Below are 16,537 nucleotides of genomic sequence, written 5' to 3' on the forward strand. Positions count from 1 at the left end.
TTCAGCCTCAGCCTTCGCGATCGGCCCGCTCCACTGCTTGACATTGACTGCATCATCGCTTTCACTGCTAGGTGGTTTGCAGGCCCTTCAACTTGTATTGTGTCTTTTTCGTGGATGCCAGGAAAAACTTGAAACATCTTCGTTTCATTCAGTATTTCCTGTAATAATCCCTCCAAAGGTTCTGCACCACTCTATCCTCTACCAGCATCATGGCTGCACAGGAAACATTGGATGCTGTCAATCCCAATCCAGAAAGAGTCGTCGCATCTAAAAAAGGTGCTTCGCCATTGGTCAGCCTTACCCTCACTGCTAACATACAGCAGTATGGACGACTCTGATCACAAATACGAAATATCTTTCTGGGCTTCTTGCCCTGGATTTTTCGTTGAAGAAACATAAGTCGGCCTACCCTCTCGTTGCTCTGTACACAGATGAGTTCCCAGAAGAGGGTCATCGAGCCCTGGACGTCCGAGGAATTCCAAAGAAGCATGTCACGTATCTACTGCCGTCGGCCACAAAAAGTTATGACAACGATCCACGTTTTTACGACTGCTGGAGTAAGCTCACGCCGTTCTCGTTGGTGGAGTATGAGCGTATCGTGCAACTCGACAGCGATATGCTCATCCTCCGCAATATGGATGAATTGATGGAGCTGGAGCTTGACCCTCCGAGCGCAAAGGGGACTGGAAACCGAGTATTTGCAGCAGCACATGCATGTGTTTGCAATCCTCTCAAAAAGCCACACTACCCAAAGGACTGGTACGTGTGAACGTGTCAAACCAATCCTCTTCAGCTAATTCGAGTCACCAGGATACCAGAGAATTGCGCCTATACCGCCCAGCATGGGACGCCGGAGAAGGCGCAGGTCGAAGGAACATCGTCCTTAGGTGGTTTAGGCATGCCCAACGGAGGGCTTCAAGTCGTGAATCCCTCGGGTGATATCTATCAACTTATCCTCGATCAATTGACAAAGGACTCTGCTACAGCAAGCTACGAATTTGCTGATCAGTCGCTCCTAGGAGATGTGTTTCACGGCCGATGGGTGTCACTACCGTACATCTACAATGCTCTTCGCCCAACTCGCAAAGCGCACGTCCATGGTGCAATTTGGCGAGATGAAAGCGTGAAAAACTTGCATTACCTCCTCACTCCCAAGCCTTGGGATGAGAAGCCAGGAGAGGAAACGGATGAAACGAACGAGTGGTGGTGGGCCGTCAATTCGGAGCGTCTGAGGATCGAGAAGGATGCAGGGATCGATGATGGCTTTTGAGGCTGTTATCTCAAACATTGTGAGAGAGCGAGGCGTTGGTGGTGGTGGTGGTGCAGGTTGACGTTGCGGTGTTGCGTGGCTGCATGTAGTCGAATACACGACAGGGCAGGGTCCCGTATAGGTAGGGAAATGCTTGGCAGGGGTTTCGAATGCTACGAACCACCGAACATGAACAAATCCGCCAGCTTACCATATACTTTACCACCCTGAATGAACATATGATGACTGTATCTCAGCTTCTAAATAACCTGTACATATATGAATCTCCTGTTTTCAAGGCTTGGTTAATTCGCAGATCAAACGGCAGTGGCTCCGAGGTGGCCGCGCTAGTGTCGCCCCTGCCCCTATCGCAAATGATTAAACCCGTTGCCCATGTCGTCCCTCCACCACCAATTTACTATCCGTACTAATCAAATCTCCTGTCCCACACTTGCGCACCGCTTCAAAATCATCCTCTCTTCTTGTTTACTCGCACTCTGTTCTCCATCTGCTTCTCGTGTGCGCTGCGCCATTCTCGAATCACCTCGCCCTATCAATCACCCTTGTCGCGTCGTTAAATCTCAGACCGCATCCTAGCTCCAACAACCGACAACTCCCCCCACCTCGAACCTCCTACAATCATCATCCGCCCAATACAATCGCCTAGAAATCATTCAAGATGGGTGGACAAATCTCGAAGATGATGAACAAGATCTTCGGATCGAAGGAAATGCGTCTCTTGATGTTGGGGCTTGATGCCGCCGGCAAGACCAGTAAGAAGCTCGATAGGACTGCGCGCATGCGTTGAGGTCGGTATTGATTGTCATGCAGCAATTCTCTACAAGCTCAAGCTTGATCAAGACGTCACCACAATTCCCACCGTTGGCTTCAACGTCGAAACTGTCACCTACAAGAACACCAAGTTCAATGTCTGGGATGTCGGTGGTCAAGATAAGATTAGGCCTCTATGGAGACACTATTTCTCTGGTATGCGGGAAAGCATCCAGCCTGGAACGGGTATAGACTCAGCCTGAGATACACATTCTCCTGGTGCTAGTCGAGCCCTACCAGTGCTGGTCTGAAAATGAGGCCAATGCTAACATGAACCTGATAGGCACTCAAGGTCTAATCTTCGTGATCGACTCCAACGACCGCGATCGCATCGAAGAAGCTAAGACTGAACTCACGAGAATCATACAAGACCGTGAAATGAAAGATGCCCTACTATTGGTATTCGCAAACAAGCAGGACATTTCTGGAGGTATGGTATATCCCGCAGTGTAGATTATCATAGTACTGATCTGGTGACAACAGCCATGAGCCCCAAGGAAGTCTCAGACAAACTACAACTTGATCGCGTCGCCAAGGACCACGTCTGGAAGGTCGAGCCGAGCTGTGCGACCACTGGCGAAGGCATCTTCGAGGGCCTTGTAAGCATCACTCTAAAGTCCTCAACAAACCCACGTTCTAACACCACCAGGCATGGCTCTCGAACAACGTCAAACTCCCACCGAAATAGACGCACCTCTACGATCACAACGACGATTCAATGCTACGAGTTTCTTGCATATACCCTTGCTTCTCACATTGGCACCCCTTCAGACCTTGTCTTCATACCTAATTTTCTGCCGTAATTGCACGGCTTCTTTCTCTGGGAGAAGAGAAGCATTGACAAATAATTCTCTTATAATTATGAGGCGACACTCGGCACTGTTTCGTTCCATCTAGCAGCAATTCATTCAAGAGGTGGAACTGTATTAGTAAAGCGGCATCATGAGGAGTTGATGACTTGGCTTGCATGGCGTCGGAGATACTTCTCCGCCTTCAGCGAGGTCAGGTGTAATGCTCAGACGAGCGGAGGGAGAATGTTGTACTACAATCATAATGCCTAGAAATGAGGAATAGATCCCTGGAATCATATCCGCTCTTGCAGACACAGGTGCCCGGATTCTTCACATTATCCACCATCCAGGATACACCTAATTTTATCATGAACAACGTTGTGGTGGAGTATTGTGATTTGACGCATCAAGCGCCTCTAGGCGAGGGCCTCCATCCTCTTTATGCTATTTACATACTCGCGTAAATTTAACCATGATATTTATAGATTCGAGATAGACTGTCCATCAAGCTCGCAGAAGGCCTTGAAGGTGACAAAGGATTCACTGTCGCTGCTTTCGAGGATGACTTCGGCGGTTGCTCCGACGAAGTAGACGTAACCCGGCTTAATCTCCTCTTTCGTCGGCCCAACAGCGATGGTGCCAGTCCCAGACGTGCACAAGATGATACTTGGGCCTTCTATAGGGTCAAATGTAGCCTTTGCACCAGATTTCTTCAATTCTGTCCGAACGACGCTGAACTCTTCGATTGGTGGATCGTATAATATTGAGTCTGATTGCGATGAGTAGGCGGTTGCGTTGAGAGTTACATAGGGAAAGTCCGTTGGTGTCATCTTTTGCTCGGATATTGGTGCATACGAGTACGTCAGCATGGTGGTCAAAGTATCGACGTCCTTGAACTTTGGTGTGAAGCCTGCTCGCACAACATTGTCTGAGGAGGCCATGCACTCGATAATGTCCCCTGAGAGATAGGCATGAATGTCGTCGGCCTTCAGAAACATTGCTTCGCCGATCTCGAGCTTGACATAATTTAAAAAGAAGAGAACGAAAAGGCCAATATCATCCGCAAACTGAGAGTTTAATCTTTGGACTAGATCGGCAAGCTCTTGGCCATCGTTGGAGGGGCCACCTTCTCCGGCGAATTTCGAGCCTTCCGACTTGGCTGCTTCTTGCAATTCCTTATTTGCCGAGGTGATGGCATCTTGACTCGCATTCATCAATGCGGTGAAGGCCGCTTGTAGAGCTTCTTTGTTGGCCTTGATATCAGATTCGTTGTCTGAGGTCTCCTTTCCTTTCACTGTGCTCTCGAAATTCGTGGCCTTCTCCTCGCCGACCAACTTACGTAAAGCAGGAACATTGGTCAAGAAATGTGTGATCTCCGCCAAAGGTCTAAATCCGCACAAGCCGTCGAATGGAGTTACAGCTATCGTCATTTCGGGTTTGTGGTTGTCATCTGGGAGCAATCAGCACTGTTAAGACGTTGGGTCAATGAAACCTACCAGGATAATTCTTGGAGTCTGTTTCATGTAGTTTCTCTGCAAGCTTCTTGTTTGGATGTGCTTGTATACTCAACGCCTTGTTGATAGAGAGTACCTTGAATAGGAAAGGTAGCTTGTCTTGGTATTTCTCGCTGATACTAATGGACATAAGAGCCTTATTTTCTTGAACTAAATCGAGGAGAGATCGTTGCGTATCGAGGGATTTCGAGGGATTTGAAGGATGTGTTCCCATCCATAACTGTTATATGTAAGTTTCTATGTACTGAAGAATGGCGGGGCTTTTGTGCCTCGGCGTATGGCTTATCATCTTTGACAGAGAAATCGCTGGAAGGCGTCGCTGCGGCAAACCTAGCAGCAGCAGAATCCTTTCCAATCTTCCCTGTATAGCTTTCAGCATAGTCTATGCGATTGGGAACAAGAGCTACAAACCCCACTCATAGCTATTGACGCCTGTGCAAGGTTAGCCATTGAAAGGTCCAATTATGCTCCTGGACTTACCACATTGCAGTCGAATGAGAGGTACAGGAAGAGGCATGACGAAGGGCTTGATGATTGCTCAGGGCGTTAGGTACAAGGAGAGAAGGAAGTTGAAGTTCATATGATCTATGGATACTACTACATAGTGGGGCAGTGTCATTCAAGGAACTTCCCCGCCACGCCACAGATCCCTGCAGCTGTGGCGGTGCACCCAAGATTCATCCGTTTCGGGCTTTAGCTGTCGCCATCATCGCTATCCACGACTCGACGTCAGATCTCAATACGTGACCTTCCAAACAACGACTCAACCAATCATACACACATATCCGACTCACAGTCGGACTGTACGATCCAAAGTCTTGCTTTGGGCTTTATATTCCAGTGTTGGTCATCTCAATCACGATGGCGGCGCGTAGCCGACCGCGCGCGGGCCAGGCGAAAGACGATGCCGACGAGGAAAGGAGTTTGTGGAATCAGGTTCGAGAAAATGCTAGGAAGGGCGACAGTCTCATGGTAAGGCCCCCTTCTGATTTGTTTGATTGTCCTCACATGACACAAGGCTGAATCGAATGCCATATCCCGACGCATAGCGAATCTCGCAGAGAAGCAGAGTGCCGCAGAAGGTACGACATTCAAGATAAACACTGCCCAGGCTTGATCTTTTAGCTCCGCAATTCAGACCCATATGCTTGTTGGAAGCTATTAACGCTTAGCTAGAACGTGGCGATATACCATCCTCAAGAACAGACCTTGAGATCACCGACTTACTCCGTCAAAACATATCAATCATCGAGAAGCTCCAGTCCCTCGTTGGTGGTGATGATTCTGATCCATCTGATGACCTTCCAATCCTGAACTCACTTTCTATCCTCGCAGCTCTACGTGGTGCAAACGAGCTCGATGCCCCACCCATGAAAGTATCTACTTCAAGCTCTGGCAAGGCCGGGCGTGACCGCATCAAACGTGCCAAACATGAGCACTCAGCGAGCGATGACCGTGACAGTCTTGCTGCTGACTCACCGGGTGGTCCAAGTCCGAAAGTAATCATTACCCACAAAGGGGATAGATTCAAGGGAGGGAGCAGTCGGGCGGGAAGTGTGCCTGTAGTGCGCGAGCCAAGCGTGAAGACGGAAGATATAGACGAGCGTGAAAGCTTGAAAGGTACGCGGGCCCGATCTTCTTCATCACTGAGTAGTGTGCCGGAGTCGTTGAAGGAACGCAGTCACTGAGTGAAATCTCCACGTGACCGGATCCGTCGACGACACGGTACAGCAAAAGATCTTTCGTATGTTGATTCACTTGTAAACATCACGGCATCTAGCGTGGAGCTCTTGGCGTCTTCGGGAGATTTGTTCCTTCAAATACCTTTCTACCTCATGCAATGCGTGAGGGCTTCATTTCATACCTCTCCTTATGCTTTCACTCTCCTTCCATCTCGTCAATGTGTTCCAAATTATCACATTCTTACCATCTTCTCCTCTATATGATACTTACCGCTACAGCAACGACACCTAGCACACCCACACTCTCATCTGGCTCTCTCGATGCACCACGTCCTAAGCTTCACCGCGGTACCGAGGTATTCTACCGCAACAAGGCGAAAGCCGTTGAAGGCGAAGGCATACTATGCAGTGTCACTGCTGTGATAGGCGATGGTAAGCAGCGACGGTACGAGATCATCGACGCAGACCCGGAACCTCCGACACCTCCGCAACCATATAGGGCGTCTGTGAACCACCTCGTGCCGATACAGCCCGACAATAAAGGACTCGGGAAGCTGGGTGCTGGAGCAGCAGTGCTTGCACTGTACCCACAGACAACAACTTTCTATAAAGCTGAGGTAGTGAGCATGGAAGGGGAGGTTGTGACGTTGAAGTTTGAGGGCGAGGAGGAGAAAGATCGCGAGATGGCTGTGGAAAGGAGGTATGTATTACCAGATACCGGAAAGTAAATTTTGCATATTTAGCTTATATCGAATATTCGATGCATTCTTATATCTTTTCTTCATGTTCTCTTCTTTTGGAACGGCGTCCTGATCACCCAAGTCCTCTCCTCTCTATCATTCAAACAAATCAACGAGCACATTGCCCATCGCATAACCACTACACGTCCCACTATACGCCCATCCAAACGAACGAACGAGTTAACACAACTTCAACGTCCAACATCTATTCCCTTCTTCATGCGGCCAAACCAAGTCTGCCATCGCATACGTCGCGTAGCTCGAGAACAAATTCATCACGAACTCATTCCATACCAAGAAATTTGGCATGCTGACCGCAGAGACACAACTCGCTGCCTTGACATCCAACCCTATTTGAACCCATACTGCCCCTCTATAATCGTTTCCCAAGCGACATGCTTACTCTGTAGAAACGCGCACGTAGAAGATAACCCTCGCAACGAAACGCGTGTACATGCATCCACCCAGCTCGCAACGCGCAACTTCCCTCTCAAACACTCATACGCCAAACTGTCGACGTTTAGTTTGACATAGAAGATCGACGCAGCAAATACATAGGACCAACATCAGACTACAGAGAGACCGCACTACATGTCTAGCTCAGCGCGATCTAGCCCGTCAATAAATCGCCCTCCAGTCTTGCTTATTGCGAACACAAACGGGATGGAAACTACATGGAAGAACTCAGGGTAGCTGTAATACATAATATATTGGCACATACGGGCCTTAATGCTTTATTGGCATTTTCAAACGACTAGGATTAGCCGATACCTCACTGCAAGCCTTCGGGACCATATCGAGCTAGAGCAAAAGGGGAGAGGGAGAAATCAGGAGTATTCGCGTAGCACAATATCGGCATTCAACAAGAACCAGAACTTAGCGCTCAGGAGTGGAGTGGAACAGGCTGGAGCTAGAGTGGTACTGCGGCAATGTTTGTACATATCGTATGGGAAGGTCGCAGCTGAGAAATGGGTAGTGAGGGTGGCCTTGTAGTAGTCATATGCTTTACTTCTTCAGGCGTAAGCTCCGGATCATATGTAGTCTGATATGAAAACCATGAATAAGTCCAGTGTAGTGTGTGCAGTATCCACAGCACAAAAAACGACGGCAAGCAACGCTGACGCACGCTCTGTTAAACAAATGCCCAGGCGAGACTAATACCTGGATTTGACCCAGCTGTATTCACTCACATCGTACGTGAGAACAAGATAATAACAGAAATGTACATGCAATGCAAGTCATGCATCGCTGGGAATACGTTTATATTCGTCTGTTGATAGTGTAAACAACTGTCGCATTAAGACCAAGCGCCGGTCATGTGTAAGCTCGTGAAATCATAACGCCGCCCGATGTGTTTTTGCGCGCAGAACAAAACACACGAGGGTAAACCTAGATAATACATTTATTCGTCATAATGGTAGACCTGCGACTTCCGTTAGATCGGACATTCGAAATGTATGTTGACGAACTTACGAAATAATTCGGCAAGCCCCAGGACTTCCAGCCTAGTCGGGCGGCCATCTTGGCGAAGCCTTCCGTTTCAATGAGATGGTAGAATGCGAAGGGCGGGAACATTGCTCCATCACGATGCACGTCGGCCTTGACGAGCAATGCTGTCCCACCAACACCGTCAAGCTGCATCACCATGTCTTTACTTTGCGATTCGTCATTGAGCTTCGCCATTAGAGTTCGATATGTGGGCATTTCGGCGTATCCTTCCAGTAGAATATCGTAATTCGCCATTTTTGATCCCATCTCCTGTGCGACTTCGCTGTCTACCCAGTTGTTGTAATCATACGGCCGCACCTCCCACGTACCCAGGTCTTTGTCAAAATGTCGTTGGAAGCAATTAGGCACTATGATTGGTTTGTCGTGTCGCGCGAGGTCTTGGATGAGGTCCGGAGGAGTCTCTATGATATCGGCATCCAGCCAGAGAACCCAGGACGTGGATGGTCCTAGCGTTGTGAAAAGTAGTGAATTCCGCGCTTTCGCCATAGCGGCTCTTCTCGCCTTCTGGTTCTCCATCTTGTGTCGCTCAGTTTCGACCTGCGACACTGGGCTCTCTGTGTCTTGTCGCAAGATCGTGATACTAGCGAATCTTTTCTTTTGGGGACCTGCCTGTGTCTTTGCGACCTGAGCTTGTAAAGCTGCTGTCGCCGCGTTACCATCCTTTCCTTTCGGTATGATAAACCCCAGCGATATTAGGTCATGAGGATAGCTCAGTTTCAATAGATTTTCCCAGTACTCTTGATAGAACTTTGCAAGTGGTGTAAGTATTAACACTGTCTCCCGGTTCTTTAGTGGGTCGGTCGATTGTGTTGCATTGTTCATGCGATAATGTACAACGGGTGGAGGTACTATCGGTCCCTTCGAATTCGATTTGCGAAAGGGTAATGACGGTGGTGAGCGGTCGCTCGTTGCGGTTCCCTGCCTGCCCATAACTTGCTTGGTCGGTAATGGGGATGTGTCGTCGCCAGAGAATATGAGATAGACTAGTCCGATGAATAGTGTTATAGCGAACACGTACGTGATTGGACTGGTCCGCCGAAACTGCCGTTGGGTTGGCATGACGAGCCAAACGTGGTGTAGGAGAGATTGAATCGCAAGTAAAATGTGTAACAACGACGCAGCAGCGCTGGTTCACGTTTTATGCTGATGCATATGGTACTAGTCATACAGAGACGTCTCCAGGATGTGCCTGAAAGTTTAAGGAGTGTATCGCAGTGGGCGGAGACAGCAATTGTGAACCGCGAAAATGTGGATTTGAAAAAGCCATGTAGCAGTAATACATCGGACCTACGACGCAACACCGAGTTCTTCGGTCATCCATCGCGCTAGCCGGATCTGGATAGAGGCCTGCTGTCTCTTCCAACGGCGCTTCACTTGATAGGCCAACCAGCATATCACAGTACAGTTGGCAGTGGTAGCTTCCGTAGCCGATTGCTTTAGTAATTACTATAGGAATGAGTATCTGGAAGACTTCCAAGACGATGTAGTGCACCAAACAGACTCCTTGGTCTTGACACTATCTCCAATGCGCCACCTTCAATGCCACAGCCAACATCTCGATATTCACACTTCTTGAATGTAATTTGCAGGAACACTCTTGACCTGCCCGCCCTTCTCTATATCCGCCCATCCGTCACCTATGTCCCTAGTTATCAGTACGAATCGTTCGCCTTCGGCGATAGAATGCTCTGCATCACTCTGCGCCGAGTAATCATACATGGCTTCTGCATACTTTAGCTTCTTCGCGCCACGTTTAGGTGCAACCGCTGGGCCTTTCTTTTTTGTTCCAGGTGCATTGATACTTCCAGCGACAGAGATGGACGAGTTCGAGTAGGTCGAGCCAGGTCGTCCTGCTGATACAGGAGTCGAGGGTATCACTTCAGCGTATGCCGCAGGTACAAGGCCCTCCTTCGTTCCAAATCGTACTTTCATCCAACCAGATCCATCTGTGATTATAGTCAGTGTTATACCAAGGCTTTAGTAGGTATTCTCACCATCCGGTTCTAATATAATTACCTCTTTCCCGTCCGGAACGAAAATCTCCTCGTCACCAGTACCCTGATAAGCATACAACATACGGGCTTTTGGATCGGATGACCTTGGGGGGTCCGACGCACCGTCTGCATCTTTGATATATTGTGAGGGTGGAGGCGCGAGTACCCGGCGTGGTGCTCCAACAGTCGGTGGAGCCCTAGGGGGAGCACTAGGCTCATGAGCGTCGTCCTCTGGTGGCAATATACCTCCTGTTGCAGCTCTCGGGGCATTCACCGAGTACCCTGAACTTAATGTGTTCATGGAATTAACTGTGTCAGACCTCCGGATCGTCGACGCCTGAGATTGTGGTTCGGAAGCACCATTGGCAACCGGAGTAGCGTGAGCCGCCTTCTGTCGTTCATCTTTAATTTTCTTTTTCTCTAATTTGTTGAGTTCACCAGGACAGTCCGCTGGCACTTTGAGTTCACATTTGCTGTGGCACGTGTACCCACAATCACTGCAATCAAATCCTTTAGCAGACAGACCCCATATTCTCTCGCCGCATAGATCGCAATTCGTAGGAATCTTGAATGTTTGAGACTTGAAGTTGTGGTTCTTTGCGCCAATACTGACATCACCGACGGCTGCCGTGATTGTTAAAACTTCCACTTCAGCTGTGCTCTTCTGACGTTCGACGTCATGCATTGCTTCCTGAAGTGCAAATATCGAGCGGACAACTTCAACCTCATCACGCTTGTCTTTGCCTTCTCGAATGAGCTGCCTGACCTTCTTCCCGGCCTCAACTTCTCGCCGTTTTGCATCAAGTTGCCTTCGGAACTCTCCCATCTGACCCTTGCTTTTCAGTAGGACATTACGCAGGAATACAGTCGCAGGCTCATCTACTGCCATCAGTCCTTCGTCAAGCCAAACAGGGCTAGGCTCGAAATTCATGTCCGCTGGCTCCTCCCAGGGTGCGGCGTTGTGACGTACAAACATCATTGAATCCAGGAGGGGGTTGTTGCGTGGAATTTCAGCAGACAGGTGTTGTAGCGCTTGAGTACTTCGTGAGAGTGTGTCGGTCTCCAGTTGTGCTGCGGTTGACCACAATGAATTCAGTTTCGCTACTCGCGTTTCTGAAAGGTCTTGCAAGCTCTGCTCGTGCGTCAGGAATGAGCGGAACATGACTATTCATCTTGCTTACATCAAGAAGTTCCGGTACGTATTCATGGTAATACTTTTGTTTCTGCTTGTTGGTTACGTTGATTTGAATCAAGTAGGTGTTCTATTTCTGGGTGAATATTATGGCTCGTATGTCGATCGTGGGAAAGGTACCTTGATGTTATTCATCTCGCCTTGTTGTTGATCGTAGGCGTGACGTGCTTTCTGCTTCCCATGGTCGAATGAGCTATCAATCTTCTTCCGTCGATTCTCGACTTCTTGGCACACGCTGTCATATTTGCCTTTGCTCTTCCTCAGATCGCTATACGAGCCGTCGCGTTCCTTTTCTAACTTCGCAGCGTATTCAGCATGATACTTTCTGAGCTCTTCATAGCGTATAGCAAGGATCTTAAGGGGCTCGGCTATGCTCCCGATCAGCTGTGTCGCGAATTGATCATGCTCTGATGCCCGTGTTTCCAGTGTTGTAAGTTGTGTAGCCCATGTCGTCATAGAGGCACTAGAACGAAGTCAATGCAGGTCTATCCACATGATGTTGCGATCCCACCTCTCTAGTGAACCAGGTGTTACTGTAGGCGTCTCGCCAACGCTGAGGGTGCTGGTCTTCCGTGCTTTCTTCTCGAAGTACTTCTTGGCCAAGGTACTCAGTTTTTGCGAATACTCCTTTTCTATGGCGCTGCGCTCGCGGTAAAACTGTTGGATGTCTTCTAACCATGCAATGCCGTTGGAGACCTATACACATCTTCCGTAAGCATCAATAGCTGGCAGTATGTGCAAAGTGAGTAGACCATCAGTATAGGGCGAGCGTACCCAAGCATTTACAGGCTTGAAGCCATCCTGTCGTTCTTCAGTCAGTGTTCGAATTCACAGTCTCGCACACGCTGGCAAACACACCTTCAACTCGGCACCAAAGCTAGGTGCAATATCGAGCTCAGCCATAACGGTTCGGTCAAAGAAGGACAGGGCGCAACACTCAGAGGTGTGTATCTGACTTCGGCCGAGGCATGAGACAGGCCAGAAGCGTCATTTCACGGAGTGGATATAGGGCAGAATGAATAGTCACAAAGCATCGCAGGGTTTGATATGGCGCGCGTTGTCTCTCCACTATCACTACACGCAGCCGCAGTGCCACTCGTCTTGGGGTCGCCCCTGCGCTGCCCTCGTGCTTGCTAGCGGGCTGTGGCTGTGACTGTGGCACCCGCACCACAGCCCTAGCGCGGGGTAAGGAAGCGCCAAGAGAGGAGCCGCAGCTCCAAACAATAAATAATTGGATTTACACAACTTCATCGAGGGCGGTCAGGATCACTGTTCCCCAGTTCAACTTCTCCTCAACGAAACAATCGAACACCCACCACTTGCACACTATCGCCGCTACCGTCACCGTCGTCGTCTTATCCAGTACGCAACTTGGCTCAATCGTGCTCGTTGTCCGTGGTCCGAAGGGCAACATCACGCAACTCTTTCGCGCAGACTTGGGAGATTGAATCCTCCCAAGAACTCACGACATGTCGGCCGAAATTCCCACAGAGTCTGCTCCAGTAGCCACCGCATCTGAAGCTCCCAAGAGCGATATCTCCGCTGCACAAACTGATGGCGCATTTGCCGCGCCGGGCGGCGATTACATTCAAGATCCGGAATGGGATGTCCAAGTGAAGCTAAAGGATCTTCAAGCCGATCCAAACAACCCTCTGTACTCTATCAAGAGTTTCAATGAGCTTCAACTGTGAGTCTTTCTGTCGTACTGCTCAAGGAACCTTGCCTAACAAGTTTCGTTCCAGAGCCGAGCCACTTGTGAAAGGCCTTGTCAAATTGAGCTTCCGAAAGCCATCCAAGATCCAAGAGCGCGCGCTCCCACTGCTTCTGAGGGACCCTCCTACCAATCTCATTGCACAATCTCAGTCTGGAACTGGTAAAACCGCCGCGTTCGTACTAAACATGCTTAGCCGGGTCAAGTTGGACACCATCACACCACAAGCGCTTGTACTTGCTCCAACGCGCGAGCTTGCTGTTCAGATTCGGCAAGTCATCCAGAGCATGGGAGAGTTTCTGCCAGGTCTCGTGGTCCAGAACATCATTCCAGACCCAAGCAAAAAGGGCATCAAGTACGAAGCTCACATCTTGGTGGGCACCCCAGGCTCAGTCGTAGAAACCATCAAGAGGAAATTGCTCGACACCAGACAGATCGGGATTCTCGTATTAGATGAGGCAGATAACATGCTGGATATGCAAGGAATGGGCGATCAGTGCAAGCGAGTCAAGGTGTAAGTCTACCTACCAAGTGATGCCCACGAGTGTGAGATTAACTTACATAGTGCTCTCCCACACAAGCCTCTCCAAGTGGTGCTTTTCTCGGCTACCTTTCCCGAGGAGGTCATGAAATATGCCAACCAATTTGCTCCTAACGCCGACGAGATCACACTAAAGCCGAGTCAAACCGTCGTCAAAGGAATCAGACAGTTATATTTAGACTGCAACAACCTTCAAGAGAAGTTTGATACCTTGCTGAAGTTCTACGGTCTGATGACCATCGCCTCATCGATTATCTACGTCAGAACTCGTGCAACTTCCGCCAGTCTCGCCCAGCGCATGATTTCCGAGGGGCACGCCGTTGTTCAGCTCAGTGGTGAACTCGAGGGTCACGAGCGTGATGCGGTCATGGAAAAGTTCCGAAGCGGTGAGGCAAAAGTCCTGATCACCACAAATGTGCTCTCTCGGGGTATCGATGTACAATCAGTGACCATGGTCATCAACTACGACATTCCAGAAGACAAGGATGGAAGACCCGATCCAGAAACATACTACCACAGGATCGGACGAACAGGTAGATTCGGACGTGTAGGCGTTGCAATCAGCTTCGTGCACGACAAGGACAGCTGGGACAGACTATATGCTATTGCCAAACACTTCGATATGGAGCTTCACCTGCTAAATACCGATGATTGGGATAAGGTCGAGGATGAAGTATCAAACATGATCAAGCACAACAGAGCTGGCGCGTCTATAGAGACGATGCAGAAGGAAGGCACCGCAGGTGCATCATAGATCCATGCCGAGACGAGGAGATCCATATGAGAAGACGATATGCAACAGACGAACCCGTATACCATTCAATGATGGATATGTGTCAACTTGCAGATGGAAAAACACATTGCCAGCAGCAAAAGATGTTAATTCGTAGATACCAATTGCAGCATAGGAAAGGTGGAGGTTTTTGGCAATTCAAAACGGGGAAAGTATGGCATATAGCCTTCCAATAGCAAACTTCGTTACCTTCGCGCACGCGTCCTTTATACTGTCAGGGCTTTCCTCACCTCTACCTCTCAATCGTCCGAGTGATCAAAGCACGTGAGGGTTGGTCAGTCAGACTGCCCAACGAAGATTACTACTTGCCTGACGGTGATCACGATAAGACTCCGTAGTGGAGTATACATAATAGTTGTCTTCGTGAGATGTCAGATCCACATTTTTGTTGCAAAGTCCTTCAGTTAACGGTAGGCTCGCACACTCAGCACGCACGGGTATGTCATTACTAACTATATAGAATGTATCTCCCTCATCTACTAATCTCATGATCGATTGTCGAACTGTCTTCTCATGGATTTTGAATGGTCATTGGCCAGGCGCCGCCTTCGTGTGGGTATACGCCACTTTCCAAATGTCTTCGCCGGGATCCCATAGCCCTGACCCGGGCGTATTATCGCACTGCATCACCATAAACGCCTCAATCTCCTCTACTATAGAGCCTGAGATCTGCCTCGCCCTCAAGGAAGCCCAGCTCGCATCGTCCCCCAAGTAGACTGCCAACCCAAATGAACCCACCATCACTCATCTCAAGTCTCAAAAGCCCTCGGCGCAATGACAACAACGACGACAAAACTCGCCACGATCAACGCCCCTGCAATAGCCGCTACAACCGCCACACTGCCCCTGGCTGCCGGGAACATGCCTCGAATGACATAGTGCTGCGACTCGAAGTAGCGGTGGAAGCCAATGAACAGGATGATGATGCTGATGCCGATGAAGGTCGCGCCGAGAGGCTTGCCGACGCGGCGCAGCGGATCCGAGGGCGAGGGGTAGGGGTTTGGATTTGTGATGGAGGTGTTGAGGCGGAAGAGCTGGGTTATGGCGATGCCGATGGAGGCGAAGGAGAGGGAGGTGCGGAGCCAGGCTAGGAAGGTGCGCTCTGTGATAGATAGTCAATGTGGATGTCGTGGAGGCCGGAGGATGTTACGTCGCGGGGCGAAGAGTAGGTCATGCAAACCCGATGCCCCCATACGATGCTCGACACAGAGACACAGAAAGGAGAGATATGGATGTGAGTACATACCAAGCGCCAAATGATCCCTCGCCACACTCCCCTTATTCTCCAACTCCACACTCCCATACTTCTCCACCATACGCCTCCACCACCCCCCTCGTTCCTCTTCTCCGTCCGCATCCCCATTCGCGCCCGCGCCCCCATGCCTCTTCTTCCGTCTCCTCACGCCTCTCCTCGTTTCCAGCACCTGTTCCCCCGCATCACATCGTCCGCCAGGCTGGTCAGCCCCGGGAGTTCCATAATCTCTTCCAGGCTTCCTCGCATCGGGTCCAGCGTTCCGCTCAGCCTGTATAATGGCCGTATGCTCATCCGCTTCACTCTCACTCACGCCCCTCTCGATCCCGTTCACCGCCATCGGGACATATGGCAGCGCCTCGTGCTCGCTGACCTCGTCCTTGAACGCGACCGTACCGCTTCTAGCCCTGTCCCTGCTGCGCACACGGGTTCCCTCGCGCGTGCGTTTCTTTTTTAGCGAGCTCCTGCGAAGCGTGGGCGAGGTGGGCGCAGACGAGGACGTGTGCCGATCTGGGGCAGTAAGGGGAGAATTGGGGGTTGTAGCGAGCGTGAGAGAGGCTGTCTAATGTGTCAGACGATTAATTACCAGAGTCCGGCCTTGGAGAAGAAGAAGAGGAGAAACGTTACAGGCATTGGGAACTGGAGCTGCAGCTGTAGCTGCAGCTGTGGGGTCTGTGCTAGGTGACGGGTCGCGCGCGCGGACCTGCGACGGCGCAACTGTGGGGCGGAGGACGTAGA

The 16,537-nt window shown here is 50.0% G+C and overlaps 8 protein-coding genes across 8 annotated transcripts; 4 read left to right on the plus strand and 4 right to left on the minus strand.

Annotated features, from left to right (window-relative positions):
• Positions 1-119: 119 nt before the first annotated feature.
• On the plus strand, positions 120-1,321 carry EJ05DRAFT_476841 (glycosyl transferase family protein). The gene is made up of 3 exons (XM_033744121.1): positions 120-276; positions 324-759; positions 811-1,321. Exons 1-3 carry the CDS (start codon positions 210-212, stop codon positions 1,268-1,270), a joined length of 963 nt encoding a protein of 320 aa, XP_033600066.1. The 5' UTR covers positions 120-209; the 3' UTR covers positions 1,271-1,321.
• A 339-nt stretch (positions 1,322-1,660) lies between these two features.
• EJ05DRAFT_476843 (ARF/SAR superfamily) lies at positions 1,661-3,165 on the plus strand. The gene is made up of 5 exons (XM_033744122.1): positions 1,661-2,022; positions 2,081-2,236; positions 2,364-2,510; positions 2,564-2,679; positions 2,730-3,165. The coding sequence occupies exons 1-5, from the start codon at positions 1,929-1,931 to the stop codon at positions 2,766-2,768; spliced, it is 552 nt and encodes a 183-aa protein (XP_033600067.1). The 5' UTR covers positions 1,661-1,928; the 3' UTR covers positions 2,769-3,165.
• Positions 3,166-3,342: 177 nt separating this feature from the next.
• Positions 3,343-4,971, minus strand: EJ05DRAFT_395184 (mannose-6-phosphate isomeras-like protein). Its single transcript, XM_033741373.1, has 5 exons — positions 4,866-4,971; positions 4,797-4,817; positions 4,655-4,746; positions 4,368-4,605; positions 3,343-4,321 (listed from the first exon to the last, which is right to left on the minus strand). The coding sequence occupies exons 1-5, from the start codon at positions 4,900-4,902 to the stop codon at positions 3,351-3,353; spliced, it is 1,359 nt and encodes a 452-aa protein (XP_033600068.1). The 5' UTR covers positions 4,903-4,971; the 3' UTR covers positions 3,343-3,350.
• A 131-nt stretch (positions 4,972-5,102) lies between these two features.
• Positions 5,103-6,831, plus strand: EJ05DRAFT_538780 (uncharacterized protein). The gene is made up of 4 exons (XM_033749478.1): positions 5,103-5,357; positions 5,404-5,467; positions 5,562-6,005; positions 6,347-6,831. Exons 1-4 carry the CDS (start codon positions 5,247-5,249, stop codon positions 6,793-6,795), a joined length of 1,068 nt encoding a protein of 355 aa, XP_033600069.1. The 5' UTR covers positions 5,103-5,246; the 3' UTR covers positions 6,796-6,831.
• Positions 6,832-8,004: 1,173 nt separating this feature from the next.
• EJ05DRAFT_395353 (uncharacterized protein) lies at positions 8,005-9,583 on the minus strand. The gene is made up of 2 exons (XM_033741374.1): positions 8,281-9,583; positions 8,005-8,230 (listed from the first exon to the last, which is right to left on the minus strand). The coding sequence occupies exons 1-2, from the start codon at positions 9,373-9,375 to the stop codon at positions 8,210-8,212; spliced, it is 1,116 nt and encodes a 371-aa protein (XP_033600070.1). The 5' UTR covers positions 9,376-9,583; the 3' UTR covers positions 8,005-8,209.
• Positions 9,584-9,794: 211 nt separating this feature from the next.
• EJ05DRAFT_395388 (uncharacterized protein) lies at positions 9,795-11,687 on the minus strand. The gene is made up of 2 exons (XM_033741375.1): positions 10,311-11,687; positions 9,795-10,262 (listed from the first exon to the last, which is right to left on the minus strand). Exons 1-2 carry the CDS (start codon positions 11,470-11,472, stop codon positions 9,880-9,882), a joined length of 1,545 nt encoding a protein of 514 aa, XP_033600071.1. The 5' UTR covers positions 11,473-11,687; the 3' UTR covers positions 9,795-9,879.
• Positions 11,688-12,741: 1,054 nt separating this feature from the next.
• EJ05DRAFT_465758 (P-loop containing nucleoside triphosphate hydrolase protein) lies at positions 12,742-14,752 on the plus strand. The gene is made up of 3 exons (XM_033742790.1): positions 12,742-13,189; positions 13,245-13,727; positions 13,779-14,752. Exons 1-3 carry the CDS (start codon positions 12,972-12,974, stop codon positions 14,506-14,508), a joined length of 1,431 nt encoding a protein of 476 aa, XP_033600072.1. The 5' UTR covers positions 12,742-12,971; the 3' UTR covers positions 14,509-14,752.
• Positions 14,753-14,972: 220 nt separating this feature from the next.
• EJ05DRAFT_476850 (uncharacterized protein) lies at positions 14,973-16,431 on the minus strand. The gene is made up of 2 exons (XM_033744123.1): positions 15,794-16,431; positions 14,973-15,649 (listed from the first exon to the last, which is right to left on the minus strand). The coding sequence occupies exons 1-2, from the start codon at positions 16,137-16,139 to the stop codon at positions 15,297-15,299; spliced, it is 699 nt and encodes a 232-aa protein (XP_033600073.1). The 5' UTR covers positions 16,140-16,431; the 3' UTR covers positions 14,973-15,296.
• Positions 16,432-16,537: the final 106 nt, after the last annotated feature.

The sequence above is a fragment of the Pseudovirgaria hyperparasitica genome (genome assembly GCF_010093815.1).
Source record: "Pseudovirgaria hyperparasitica strain CBS 121739 unplaced genomic scaffold EJ05scaffold_9, whole genome shotgun sequence".
NCBI classification, from domain to species: Eukaryota; Fungi; Ascomycota; class Dothideomycetes; order Acrospermales; family Acrospermaceae; genus Pseudovirgaria; species Pseudovirgaria hyperparasitica.

Bases quoted from the DNA above. Each gene is read 5' to 3' on its own strand.
- EJ05DRAFT_465758 (XM_033742790.1), top strand. From the start codon at position 12,972: ATGTCGGCCGAAATTCCCACAGAGTCTGCTCCAGTAGCCACCGCATCT. The intron at 13,190-13,244 runs GTGAGTCTTTCT...GTTTCGTTCCAG, and splicing joins AGTTTCAATGAGCTTCAACT to AGCCGAGCCACTTGTGAAAG. The intron at 13,728-13,778 runs GTAAGTCTACCT...TAACTTACATAG, and splicing joins CAGTGCAAGCGAGTCAAGGT to TGCTCTCCCACACAAGCCTC.
- EJ05DRAFT_538780 (XM_033749478.1), top strand. From the start codon at position 5,247: ATGGCGGCGCGTAGCCGACCGCGCGCGGGCCAGGCGAAAGACGATGCC. The intron at 5,358-5,403 runs GTAAGGCCCCCT...ACATGACACAAG, and splicing joins GGAAGGGCGACAGTCTCATG to GCTGAATCGAATGCCATATC. The intron at 5,468-5,561 runs GTACGACATTCA...ACGCTTAGCTAG, and splicing joins GAAGCAGAGTGCCGCAGAAG to AACGTGGCGATATACCATCC.
- EJ05DRAFT_395353 (XM_033741374.1), bottom strand. From the start codon at position 9,375: ATGCCAACCCAACGGCAGTTTCGGCGGACCAGTCCAATCACGTACGTG. The intron at 8,231-8,280 runs GTAAGTTCGTCA...CGGAAGTCGCAG, and splicing joins GGGGCTTGCCGAATTATTTC to GTCTACCATTATGACGAATA.
- EJ05DRAFT_476850 (XM_033744123.1), bottom strand. From the start codon at position 16,139: ATGGCGGTGAACGGGATCGAGAGGGGCGTGAGTGAGAGTGAAGCGGAT. The intron at 15,650-15,793 runs GTATGTACTCAC...TATCTATCACAG, and splicing joins GAGGGATCATTTGGCGCTTG to AGCGCACCTTCCTAGCCTGG.
- EJ05DRAFT_395388 (XM_033741375.1), bottom strand. From the start codon at position 11,472: ATGTTCCGCTCATTCCTGACGCACGAGCAGAGCTTGCAAGACCTTTCA. The intron at 10,263-10,310 runs GTGAGAATACCT...CTATAATCACAG, and splicing joins AATTATATTAGAACCGGATG to ATGGATCTGGTTGGATGAAA.
- EJ05DRAFT_476841 (XM_033744121.1), top strand. From the start codon at position 210: ATGGCTGCACAGGAAACATTGGATGCTGTCAATCCCAATCCAGAAAGA. The intron at 277-323 runs GTGCTTCGCCAT...AACATACAGCAG, and splicing joins AGTCGTCGCATCTAAAAAAG to TATGGACGACTCTGATCACA. The intron at 760-810 runs GTACGTGTGAAC...TCGAGTCACCAG, and splicing joins CCACACTACCCAAAGGACTG to GATACCAGAGAATTGCGCCT.
- EJ05DRAFT_476843 (XM_033744122.1), top strand. From the start codon at position 1,929: ATGGGTGGACAAATCTCGAAGATGATGAACAAGATCTTCGGATCGAAG. The intron at 2,237-2,363 runs GTATGCGGGAAA...TGAACCTGATAG, and splicing joins ATGGAGACACTATTTCTCTG to GCACTCAAGGTCTAATCTTC. The intron at 2,680-2,729 runs GTAAGCATCACT...TAACACCACCAG, and splicing joins AAGGCATCTTCGAGGGCCTT to GCATGGCTCTCGAACAACGT.
- EJ05DRAFT_395184 (XM_033741373.1), bottom strand. From the start codon at position 4,902: ATGCCTCTTCCTGTACCTCTCATTCGACTGCAATGTG. The intron at 4,818-4,865 runs GTAAGTCCAGGA...AACCTTGCACAG, and splicing joins TCTCATTCGACTGCAATGTG to GCGTCAATAGCTATGAGTGG. The intron at 4,322-4,367 runs GTAGGTTTCATT...GATTGCTCCCAG, and splicing joins AGACTCCAAGAATTATCCTG to ATGACAACCACAAACCCGAA.